Below are 12,601 nucleotides of genomic sequence, written 5' to 3'. Positions count from 1 at the left end.
ATTTTTTTTTTTTTTTCCGTAGCCTCTACAGACCTTGTAGATCTTTGGCCACCCAAACCAGCCTTCTCCAAGCCTGCCAATCTTGGGCAACTGCTTTCCAGATTTCTGCATGCAGCTCTTTCACATCTTCTTGGATTATATCTATCCATCTGGTTTTAAGCCTTCCACGTGGTCCCTTGCCTACTACACTAGCTATTTATTGTTATGTAGAGGTGACCTGATGGATTGCTTCGAGCCACATCTTAACCTCCTTGCCTCATATCGTAAGATATTTATTGACCAGTCTCTGCAAGCAGTTCACTGTTAGTTCTTCTCCTCTATGTGTTAAGGCTCTGATCCCAGATTGCTCCTGTAATTGTACAGAATACTTTCCTTTCAAATCTCTCGATTCTGCTTTGAAAGGAACCTTTTAGAGCCCAGATCTCACAGCTGTATAGCTGGCTTTATCATGGGATTGTACACCCTTAGTTTTAAATTTTTAGATATTTTCCAGGAATTCAGTATTCTTGATAGAGAGAAGAAGGCTCTGTTCGCACTTGTTAAACGCTGGTCTATCTCAGTCCATTGATCATTTATTAATGTTTTTGTGGAGCCGAGTTATTTGAAACTATCTACTTTCAGAAACAATTTGCGACTCATGCAGACCATGTCATTAGGGTGGATTTTTTGGCTTACAACCATAGATTTTGTTTGTTGGCTTGGTAACAAATAGATAACTCAATTAATAAACACTCAGATTGCATTAAGACTGATATGTTGGATGTTGGAAATGCGACACTGGACAGATGTGTGTAGAGAGCGAATGGTGGTATCAGCATTGAACCTTCAAGTTCGCTAAGCCTTAACTATTATTATTATTTATGAACTTAATATTTAGACAGGCTGCCTGTGAAACAAAAGAATGACTTCATGATAAAAGAAACTATTAGTGTGAAAAAATGAATAAAATCTTTTCTATCTAAATATTCTGAATCATACATTATAAATCTGCTGACAAACCTTTCTCGAATATTTTAATGCTTTGTATAAAGAACATGGGTTAAAATATTTTAAATTTTATTTAAAAACCAACAGTTATTTTGGAGCAAAACCATTTTAGATCATGTGTAATAGTTAGCATTAAGTGATGATACAAAATGAAAAAAAAATCAACATCCAATCAATAACAGCTCTGAGGCATCTATATGTTATGTCCACACATGGAAGGAGTTTCAATTCCATGTCATGATTTTAATCCTATAAAACAGAAAATAAAAAGGCATAGCAAAAAGTTGTTAAATAGTAGATGGTCCTTTACTGAATGGCCTATAATATTTCTGATGAAAACTATTCATTTTATTTTGTCCACTAAGCATATTTATTACTAAAATTAAACCATTTTGATTAAGATAGAGATACAACAGATTGTTATGGCTTTTCTACTAATTAATTCAATTTTCTAAATTAAATATTAGAATAAATGGTTATTCCAATCGATTTTCTAAAAATAAAAAAATCTTAAATACAGGAAGATTTCTAAACATTGTATGGTGCTTCAATACAATCTCATAATGTTCTCAGTAAGAAAACTATTGTTTCATTTCTGTAAACATTTTAGGCAATAAATTCTAATAAACAACACTATAATTCAAGAACTAGTAATTTTATCTTATGATATGCATAAGTTATCTTTTGCAGAATTATATGAAGCTGTGACTAACAGATATAATTATTTATTTCTGGTAGTGAAATTAGTAAAAAATTATGTCTTACTCAATGAGATCAAAATTACTTTTACCTAATAGAAATACCTTTTATATAAATGTAACAATGTGTACTTCAAAAACCAAACTTTATCCACAACGGAAATTATACAAAAAGTTAGGCATATTCAACCACTTGGAAGAGAAAATATGTATTTACATATTCAATCACACCAATGATAACAATTTAGAAATACTAACCTTCAATGCAGTCATAATTTTCAGTCAATGCAAGCATCTCTTTTTCTTTTTGTCTTTCTTTTCTCCTGGTCTCCTTCAAACTAGCACTGGTTTCCAAAGCAAAGTCATACCTCGACATATCATCCTTAGCATATATGTCATCATCCTCATCTTCAAATGCTCCAACACCAAAAGCCTTTAAGCAGGGATAAGTCAATGTTTAGTACTTTGAGAACAACTTTTCTCTTTTAAACTTATAATAATAATAATAATAATTAAAAAAAAACTAAATGATCAAATTAAAAATAATGAGAAGAGGAAAATAGAAAATAATTAATTGAAAAAAAAGAGGAGGCTCAAGCTTCCTCAAAACTACATGTTAACCCCAATGATCATCAATTTTATTTACTTATTTTATTTCATTTTTTTAATAATTTGTTTGGGATATTTACAACGGTATTAAAACCAGATACGATAAGTAAATGGGAAATGAGTTATACACTGGCATGATACAGACTTGTGGAGAATCTTCCCATTGATAGAGCTCCAATTATATTTATAGAGTAGAAGATTTCGAGGCTATCATCTTTAGAGACACCTAAAAGGATTATAAGGTAGTGAAGGAGAAGCCAGGTTAGAAACAAGTGGGTTTGGTTGGTTAGAAAGTTTATCATGGAAGGATTAGTATCTGGTTCTGACCAAAGTGGCAACAAATGGAACATTGAGGTCCTGATGGATGACTTGATTGGTAAAAAATTAGAATTAAAGTTAAGGATGAAGTATGAAAGTTAAGAATCTTATGAAGAATTTTGACTTCAGTGGAGCCCCAAAGCTAAACTCCATAAGTCCAGATAGGCCTTATTATGGTCATATAAATGAGTCTTTTGAAATTAGTTGGAAGTTTAGACCGTTTATCTTGTAAATTTTGTAATAATCTGAATTGACGAGCAATTTCGTGTCTTTAAGTATTGTATGAAAATTCCAAGATAGTCATTTGTCCAGATATAGTCCTCTATTTATGTTAATCTATTTTCTTTTTTAACAAGAAAATACAATAATTAAATTTTTAAAGTCACCAATATGTAGGCTAGAAAATTCAATAAGTTTTATTCGAAAAATAAAAAAAAAATTTCATATCATAAGGAGGCTGAACATGTAACTGTAAGCTTCACAAACATGCTCCAGTTTAAGCTTGGATTATGTTGTAATTAAAAGACAAAGCACTTGCTTAGGCCGCTTTTTGGCTAATTCTCAAGAGGAACACAAAAGTAAAAATGTGATATGAAGCTTAAAGATTGATTAGTGAAAAGAAAATTATCAGATTAAATTTTTAAGATTGAATTGAATTCATATCCATGTGATTGCCATAATTATCTCTAACTAAATAAAGAAACTTATATTAATTTTTTGTCAATTCATAACACTATTAACTAAAAACAATACAATCTTGAATTCACTCATGATTGATGTTTCTTTGTAAAAGCCAACAAACCCTGGCTACACTCTATATTCTATAGATAGAAGTATTCTATCTCACTTCTTCAAGCTTGCATGATTTAAATTCAATCCATCATCAAATGACTAAAACATTTAAAATGATAAAATTGCACAAAATTATCCTACAGATGCCAAAGCAAGCATATCCATACAATATGATTGACACATTAGATTAGTATTCTACTTATCCATTAGTTTTCTGATTAGCAACTCTTCTGAACTTAGATAGTATATACTTTTTTCCAGATTGCATAACAATTTTATATCTACAATATATAGTTTATAATTCACTACTTCTACTAACATTTAAACCTCAGTATGGGTGGGATCCCATCCAGAGCCTAGTTCAATTGTTGGGGAGAGAGAAGAATGTAATTTGGGTCAAATGAGTTTTATTTATCCTCCTATCCAATCATCTTCTAGACTTGAAAACTGTAATAAGCACCTGTTTCTGTTTGGGGATAGTATGTAGATTACCTGTTGGAATAGGCTTCCTCACTTACAATAAACCACACACAGAGGAAGTTCATTAATCACTATCCTTTTTCAATATGACCGGAGTACCATTTCCACATGACACATAATACTTTAAAAAGTGTATTGCTGTATCCCTAAATATATGAAACTTAACCCTTAACTTTTGGCATTTAAAATATCACTTTTATATAACATTTAGTTAATTGAAAGTATAACTTTATATAATTTATTTGATCCCAATTAGAAAATCATTCACTATTTATAAGATATATAATTTTATTTATAAAAATAAATTAAAAATTAGAAAACTAAAGTTATATATTAAAATAGTCATGATTTTTTAAAACATACTTGCCCACGAATTGACAATTTCTTCTTATTATCACTCACTTTCAGCGGAGCATCAAACAGACTAAATCTTTCTCTCAACACAGGTTCTTTACTGAGACCAACATACCCAAGACCAAATCTAGATCAAGAATATAAGGAGAGAGAAACAATTAATAATAGATAACAAGATTTAAATTTAAGAAATCTAATTTAAGAAAAGCCTCCCAACACTAAATGTAAAAAAAAGTATAAGTTTTATAATTATTTGGGTAACTATGTTTATGAGTGATCTTTATGTACTGGCTACCTCTCTCAGATAATAGATAGAATATAGAGAGAAATAACCACTATCTGGACGTAACTAACATCACTCTGTTCTACCTCCAGCAAGCCAGGCTTGAGAAATAAGCTGCAGGAGTATCAGAGAACTACCGCAAACTGTATGAGTTTTCATAATATTAAATAGTTTCACCAGCTGATGCAGACCAGATTGGTTGCTCATATATTTTTTGTGCATCGAACTTAAGGAATTAAACTAATGTTTTATTTTAACTAGAATACTTAATTCTTAAATAGGTTCTTTTAAGCATAAATTAGTGAGAGATATTTTTGTTTTTCAATGTTAGATATTTAATTTTTTATGTGCTAGTTACTTGGTAATTTTTTTAATGGAAATATAAGTTACATTTGTTATCTTTCTTAAAATTAATAAATTCCTGAGCTACCTTAACAAACAGTGAAATGTTATTAACAACTGTTCATCAAGCTTTTTACAATTATTTTTTATTAAAACTTAATTTATTAAATTTTATTAATAAACATATAAAAATCAATAATGCAGAATGAATAATTAATTATTCATTTAATCCATACAAAATAAACTTCATTAATTATAAATTCTATAGAAAAATCTGAATAGTCATTTCAAATTGTATATTCAAAAGTTAAATAAATATTTAAAATAAAATGATCCACTAAAATAGCTACTAAACATGTTTTCAAGTATTACCATTATTCAATCAAATAATACCTATCACTCTTGGCGTTTATACAATGCTCTTGTATCGGATCAGGTGGAAATAGCACATTAGGATCAAGACCTAATTCCTCCGGATCGATGTCTCCTCCCATTTTTTCAGCCCAGGTAAGCATCGGGCCAACCCCCTGCCCTGGTTTCCAACCCAACCTCATTAAAAGTTTCATACCAATTGTGATACTGAAACAAAGAATTCAATTAATAAAAATAGTGGTTATAAAAAGGAATCTTATAAATTTATATCTATAAATACCTAGGAGGTTCTAAAATGTTCATCAAAACTGGTTCTCCTGGAATCGGTCCATCTGATACTTCTAAACGTCTCTTGTTATTTCTTCCTCCACTATACTCAGGCTTAGCTCTAAGAAGTGTGGGTGCGATACCAAATTCTTCTGTATCCTAAAAAGCAATATAGAAGTTCATCTTATAAATAAATATTATCATTTTTATATTGAAACAAAACTAATTAGGATTTGTTTTTAACTTAATCCACATAATTAACATTCAAAACCAAATAAACAAACATGTTTACAAATCTATCAACCATTTTTTAAATACTTCTACAGGTAAGTGCAATGTGCTATTTATGCAAAAGAAGATAGTAGGATTCGGAATGACAAGCAACAGGATGGATAACTAGTTTCTCAATGGTAAGTTTGACATGGACATATGACGAAGTTTAATGTGGATTAAATGACAGTTTTCACAAAATCTTCTCATTTTTATTTTGAAAACTTTGCAACCCAGAAATGCTTTCTTGCAGATTGGATTGAGCATATTCATTCCATCTTCCTAATTAACACTATAGCGATTTGAGGTACAATAAACCATAGAGTTAATATCTGACCATTATCAAATTACATAACACATAGTCAAACCATCGTGAATTTAAACATTAACTTGTAATATCTCCATTGTTCTATTTAAAATAAATTTACAAACTTTAAGTGATTTGTTAATACAATCAGGAATCTTTAAGAAAATATTGAGATTATTTGACCTTGAAGGAGAAAACAATTAACATCATGGTAGATGTATGCAAAATTTGACAAGTAACAAAACAAAAACATTAGCATCCAGTATATCTCAATCCCTAACAGTTTAACTAAATAATTTTCAAAACCCAAGGAATAAAATAAAATAATGAACACAACATATGAATAAAGGTCTTTATTTTTTTATATATTTATAGAGAGTCTGCTCACATCCTTTTAGAGCAAATATTAATCAACAATTGAGATCAAATGGAAGTAGTAAAAATAATAATATAAGTAGGAATTTTGGATTTACTGCCACTGGAACTTATTCTGAACACTAGTCCCAGAAAGGGACTATGAAGTAAACAAAATAATAGATAAAACAAATTTAATAATAAAAACATTAATACCTTAAAAAATGATAGTTTACAAATAAATTTCATTTTAACTATCCATGATCCTCAACTAATACTAAAATAAGGGTTCAGCAAATACTGGAAAAAAAATTGTCAAAATATTAATAATTAAAAAATTAAAACCTCCTCATCCATGAAATCTTCTGGTCGCTGGGCAACAACGTCAGCCTTTTTCTCTCTGGAAGACTTAAACTGCGAAGGCTTCCAACCTTCAAGGGAACCCACTGAGTTATAAAAACCAGCAGAAAATCCTCCAGTGAACGCACCATGAAATCTTCTCCTGCCTTGTTTATCAGTAGCGATTTGGTCTTGGATGGCAAATGGTTTCTTCCTTGGAACATTGTCTAGGACAAAATGTTAAATTGTATCAAGATACATAAGATCATGGTGTGTTCTTATATATTATTTTATCTCCATTTTTTTGCCTCAACCTTTTATTTTTAACTTAAGTACATTTTTTATAGGCATTGAGAAAGCAATTATCAATAACACAGCAAATGAGTGGAAAATAACAACTATATAAAAAATAAAGTATAAATATGTACCTTCATCAATAGGTTCCAAAGGAACACCATAAAAAGCAAAGTCTTCATCATCAGATTCTGACATTATTTCTTAAAATAATCTTAAATATTATATCTTTAAAAAAATATAATTCACAACATAGCTAATATTTTCATTGAAGGTTTTGTTCCTGCTAGGTTATGTTTTTCAATTGCCGACCAAACATTATCTCTATTGAACAACACAAGTATACAATCAAAGATTTGATTTGATAATTTTGGCTAATCTTAATGTTTTTTGTGGGTACTAATTCACAAAACAAGCTCCAACAGCGGGAGTTCATTCAAATTTAAAATTCATTTAAACAGAATAATACCGGTGGAATCTATTAGGGGGGTTTCTTATTGCATGTGAGCTAGCGTAGGGTCGTAGTAGGTTCAAAATTTATTCTAATTAAAACTGTAATAAAAATAGTACAAGAAAGTTTTGAATTTGCCTTCATTGGAACTTGTTTTGTGAACCAGTGTCCACAAAAACATTAAGATCAACCAAAATTATCAAATTTTAGTTCTGTTATTTGGAGCAGTGAAACTGAAAATTAACTTCATCTACTTCCGCCACTTTAAGATGTTTCACAAATGCACGATGTATAGTATCAGTTTTGTAGCCCAAAAAATCCGTCCAGAGGACCTTTTTGATATTTTACGCACCTCTATAGCTTGATAATCAGTAAGTGAACAGATTTGTGTCAGAGAATGGTATCTCAATTTTTTCCTCCCATCCTTCTAATTTTTTTTATTGTTTGTTTTTGAAGGGAGGAGGAGGGTGTCAACAATCCCTATAATTTGAAGTAATCGAAAATTTGAGAGATTTGAGTAACTGCGCAAATTGTGGTACAGCATTACATTAGAGACCTTGGTAGCCAAATGTGTTAAGGCGTCACGTTACGAACTTCGAATATGAACCAGCGCCATACACTGCTTCATGTATGTGTTTCCGATAGGCAAAATCATTATTCGTGATATGAAATGTCATACTGATTAGATTAGATTTAAAAAAAGGTAAAACATTAATATATGTCAAATAATTGCCATGAACTTCAGAACAGTTTTTAGTAGAGGTTTTTTGGCATTTTATGATAACAATTATTTTAAAAACAGGATTTCAAATATTTTTCATCAAAGAAAACCAAGATCATTTATTTATATTGGTTAATTATTTTATTAAAATATTATTTTATGGGTTTAACAATGTATTCGTAATGGCTTTGCCTTAAAATGTACTCCACCAGCTTGGCAGAAGAGTAGAAGATATACATAACCATCAATTTCAATACCTTCACCTATTAGTTCATTAAGAAGACTCTCAATTACCTTAGTCCATAAAACAGTGGAAAAAGTTCCTTCCTTGGACAATCTATTGTTGTTTTAATTTTAATTTTTTATCTCCTCTTGTAGCTTTAATGCTTCTATTTATTAAATCCAAGATATGGCAGCTCTTCTATTTCTTATTCTCTTGGCAGCTTTTTCAACGGTATTATTAAACGCCCACTCTATATCCATGAAGTGCTATTTTTTAATTTTCAAATGAATTTTCTATCTTTTTAACTAGACATTGCAATGCAAAATTGTAGATTTTTAAGCTTGATAGGCAAATTGATATAAGTGCAATGTCGTATTTCCATTTATTATTTCTCTTAGACATACCATCCACATCCAATTTCTTGAGTATCACTAATGAAAGACTTATTTTTTCTACATTCCTTTGGATTATCTTTAGGCTGATTTCAATTTTTTTGCATAAATACCACGCTCGTCTCTCTCTTTATTTTTAGGATATGCCCCGTTATATAGCTTGCTCTGAATAATCTTCTTAGGACTAGCACTAATTTCTCTTTCACATGCTGCAGATGGGCTGATGCATTGAGGAAAGTCTGTTACTAATAATACCTGTGTTACATTCTATATGTTCCCTTTAGCTTACGTAATAAGCCATGCCCATTGATTTGGTCTTTTGAGATTCTTGCGAATGTGCTGCTGAGGGGAAATCTATCCATTTACAGAACTCACTCCATTTCTTTATTATTTATTTATTTTATTCTATTAGAAATTGTTTGTAATCCTTCTAGTTATCTCGACTTTCTGTCTTGCTAAATAATTTTTTACATCATTCCCAAGGTTCTGTGGTTTCTTGTTCAACCTGGGTACATCCTTTTTAGTTTTTCTAGTCCTTATTTGGCGGCTTCTTATGTACATCTATTGCTGCATCAAATAATTTCACAAGAATTGTCCTAAATCGATAATCCAATTTACAATTTCAAAAATTATTGGTACGAGGAGGGTGAAAATGTGCACTGCGTCTAGATGTATGGCCGAAACAGTGTATAGATTTGTGATAAAAAATACAATGTGTTCGATTTCTTTAGTTTTGTAAGAGCTATTAGAAATATTAGTCCTAGAGCAACAAAAGAAAGAACGAGAGACGTGGATTCGATGGGGAAAAAATTAGAAGCATCAGAGATAATAATTAAAGAACTTCATGAAAATGATCCACAATAGTATGCCTATTGGTCAGTTTAAAGAGCCGTTTTATATCATAAGCCCGATCCTTACATGTAATGGAAGTTTGATGGGCAATGTTCTGCCGTTAGCGACTCTGGCTTCAAGAACAAATTTAAGAATGTTGTCATCATGTAAAAAAAAATTCTAAATCTTCTTCATCAAATATTTAAAGTGAGGTAGAGAGGAATACGTGTTTCAAATGTAGCAGGAAAGCTATAATTGGACGCCTTCAACGGCACCTTTTGGATCAAATAAGATAATGATTTGAGAGGATGATGACTTGTTAGGTAACTACCTATTTACGTTGACCTCTTTGGTTTTTTGAGGATAGGGTTTCAAGGAGGTTTGCCTTAGTTATTATTTTGTCATTGTTTACTTGTAGTACTTGTTTCAATGGGACTAGCTGCTGAAGTACAACTATAGAAATTATGGTTTTCAAAACCTTAGGCCTTGTGGTTAACGGTATTCATACTGACATTGCGCATTCCTCATTTGAAGACAATAATTTGATTATAATATCTCAATACAAAAAAATTGGAGAAGTGTTTTTGGTCAAAAGAAGTGTCTTTCACTCCTTGGAAGGGCAAGAAGAATTATATACTGTCCAAAGCCTATTAGGAAATGATGAAGATAAAACTTTAGGTGCTGTAAGATTTTTGGCTGAAAGGTTAAAAATAAGTAGAAACACAGTATTTTGTTTAACTCTGAAAGACTTTACTCCCAAAAACGTGAGAGCTATTGCAGACGCCTTGGAAAATAAAGTTTCACTTTAATTTTGGAAAATGCCATATAACTTTGGTCAGCTAGTTATTGGTCCACCTGGGAGTGGTAAGTCTACTTATTGTAAAGAAATTGCAAACTTTCTGAAAGATATCGGCAGAAAAGTTGCCATAATCAATATAGATCCAGCAAATGATATTTTGCCTTATGAAGCTGCTGTAAATATTTATGACTTAGTTACCGTGGAAGATGTTATGAGTCATAAAAAGTTGGGTCCTAATGGAGCTCTCATTTTTTGTATGGAATATTTAGAGGAAAACTTTGTTTGGCTGCAGAAAGAATTGATTAAATTGAAGGATATGTATCTGATTTTTGATTGTCCTGGACAGGTTGAACTGTACACTCACCATCAATCTTTGAAAAAATTAATGGCTTCTCTTCAGAGTTTGAATATAAGTTTATGTGCTGTTTATTTACTGGATTCTCATTATTGTAGTGATGCTGGAAAATTTATATCTGCTCTTTTGGTTACTTTATCAACCATGTTACACATGGAACTCCCGCATATAAGTGTACTATCAAAAGTTGATATGATGTTGAAATTTGCTGATAAACTACCATTTCCATTAGAATATTACACTGAAGTCCTTAATTTAAATTATATTTTAGAGTCTCTGCAAGATGAACAATTCACTAATAAATATCAGAAGTTAAATTCTTCTTTGATTGAACTGATAGAAGGGTATAGTTTAGTTTCATTTGTGCCTTTGAATATCAAAGATAAGCGAATGCTTTCTAATGTTAAGAAAGCCTTTGATAAAGCTAATGGATATATTTACAATGCCATGGAAGAAAGAAATGTCCAATCATTATTAGCTTGTGCTGTGGGAGCAGAAAGTGACCAAGAGAGACTTGGTATTGACAATGATTTGTACAGTTTTGTAGGAAATAATACTTAATTGTATCCAAATACAAGTTATATCTTAAAAATAAAATAGTTATTTATTTTTTTTACATACCTTTTATATGGCAATATAAAATATACAAATATGTATACAAAACAAACTACAGCAGCAGTAAAGTTGAAATTATCTCTCATACTGTAAGTATTTTAGTACTTTTTAAATTAGATTACAGCTGTCTACTTACACTCACTCAAAAGGCGTAAAATAAGTCTGCCAACAGTTTGTTTTCAGTGGAGGTTGCGTCTATACTAACTTATAAAATTCTGTATGTATTTTGAAGTTCCAACCACAGGAGCTTGTTTTGTATACCAGTACCTTTCCTAAATCAATATTATGTTCATGTTGTTTCATTTATTAATTTTTTGTTTGCACTTTCGTAATTTTGCTTAAGTTGTGATACCTTGGAACAAAAAAAAAAAAAAAAAAAAAAAAGATCAACATGATACTAATGCTCTAAAAAAATAAAAAATCCATGTATCATTCTAGAGACTTCTCTTCTCAACAATTGTTTCGTATGATAACTATATACATTTTTCTGAGTTGAGAATTTTTTTGAAATGCCTTAAGAATGAAGCATTAATTAAATAATAAAGCTAAATAAAAGAATAAAGCTAACAGCTTTAGCGACAATTAGCTATTTCAATTGTAGATATTAAGTGTTTCTAGTATTTGATAATAGGTTATTTTTTTGTTTGTTTATTGTTAGCATACCTTAAATGCTGGATATTACTTTTCTGAATATTTTATGTGCCTATATTTTGCCATGATCTTAATTGATTGACAGACCATTTCACTTACTAGTAACATATCCACTTTTCAATTTGGTTTCATGCTGAAAATCCATACAATGTAAAACAGAAATACTTAAAGTATTGGTAATGCAGTGGATGCCAGCCCATTGCGGTATACCTGGGAATGAGGAGGCGGATCGACTTGCATGGTTAGGGGGTAGCCAACCACAGCCACTTCTTCCTATCACCATGGACATGGCGAAAGAAATGGCCCGAAGCGCCATCACTGAAAGAGCAGAGGAAAGAAATAGAGAAGAATGTGGGGGCAAGAACTGGGCGGCATTGCTAGATCCTAAGAGGTGCCCTCCTTTGACTTCACCAAGAGCAGTGTCAGTGGCATGCTTCAGGTTGGCTACTGGACATGCAGCACCACCTGTAGAGAATAGGAGTGGCTGAATCTTTAAA

At 31.0% G+C, this 12,601-nt stretch overlaps 2 protein-coding genes across 2 annotated transcripts in view; one reads left to right on the top strand and one right to left on the bottom strand.

Annotated features, from left to right (window-relative positions):
- Positions 1–7,750, bottom strand: part of LOC106683858 (G patch domain-containing protein 1 homolog) — a 17,139-nt gene extending 9,389 nt beyond the window's left edge. Inside the window, exons 1-6 of the mRNA XM_014425574.2 lie at positions 7,201–7,750; positions 6,779–6,999; positions 5,516–5,661; positions 5,257–5,442; positions 4,248–4,365; positions 1,944–2,118 (exon numbers count right to left, since the gene is read on the bottom strand). Of these exons, the coding sequence (XP_014281060.1) occupies positions 1,944–2,118; positions 4,248–4,365; positions 5,257–5,442; positions 5,516–5,661; positions 6,779–6,999; positions 7,201–7,264 (910 nt within the window). The 5' untranslated portion in view covers positions 7,265–7,750. The remainder of the gene's footprint in view (positions 1–1,943; positions 2,119–4,247; positions 4,366–5,256; positions 5,443–5,515; positions 5,662–6,778; positions 7,000–7,200) is intronic.
- Positions 7,751–10,040: 2,290 nt separating this feature from the next.
- On the top strand, positions 10,041–11,454 carry LOC106683846 (GPN-loop GTPase 2). Its single transcript, XM_014425564.3, has one exon. It carries the CDS (start codon positions 10,503–10,505, stop codon positions 11,397–11,399), a length of 897 nt encoding a protein of 298 aa, XP_014281050.1. The 5' UTR covers positions 10,041–10,502; the 3' UTR covers positions 11,400–11,454.
- The last annotated feature ends 1,147 nt before the right edge of the window (positions 11,455–12,601 follow it).

Source organism: Halyomorpha halys, unplaced genomic scaffold, assembly GCF_000696795.3.
Source record: "Halyomorpha halys isolate HHAL.00 unplaced genomic scaffold, Hhal_1.1 Scaffold522.1, whole genome shotgun sequence".
NCBI classification, from domain to species: domain Eukaryota; kingdom Metazoa; phylum Arthropoda; class Insecta; order Hemiptera; family Pentatomidae; genus Halyomorpha; species Halyomorpha halys.
This window is presented reverse-complemented; position numbering and strand designations above follow the sequence as displayed.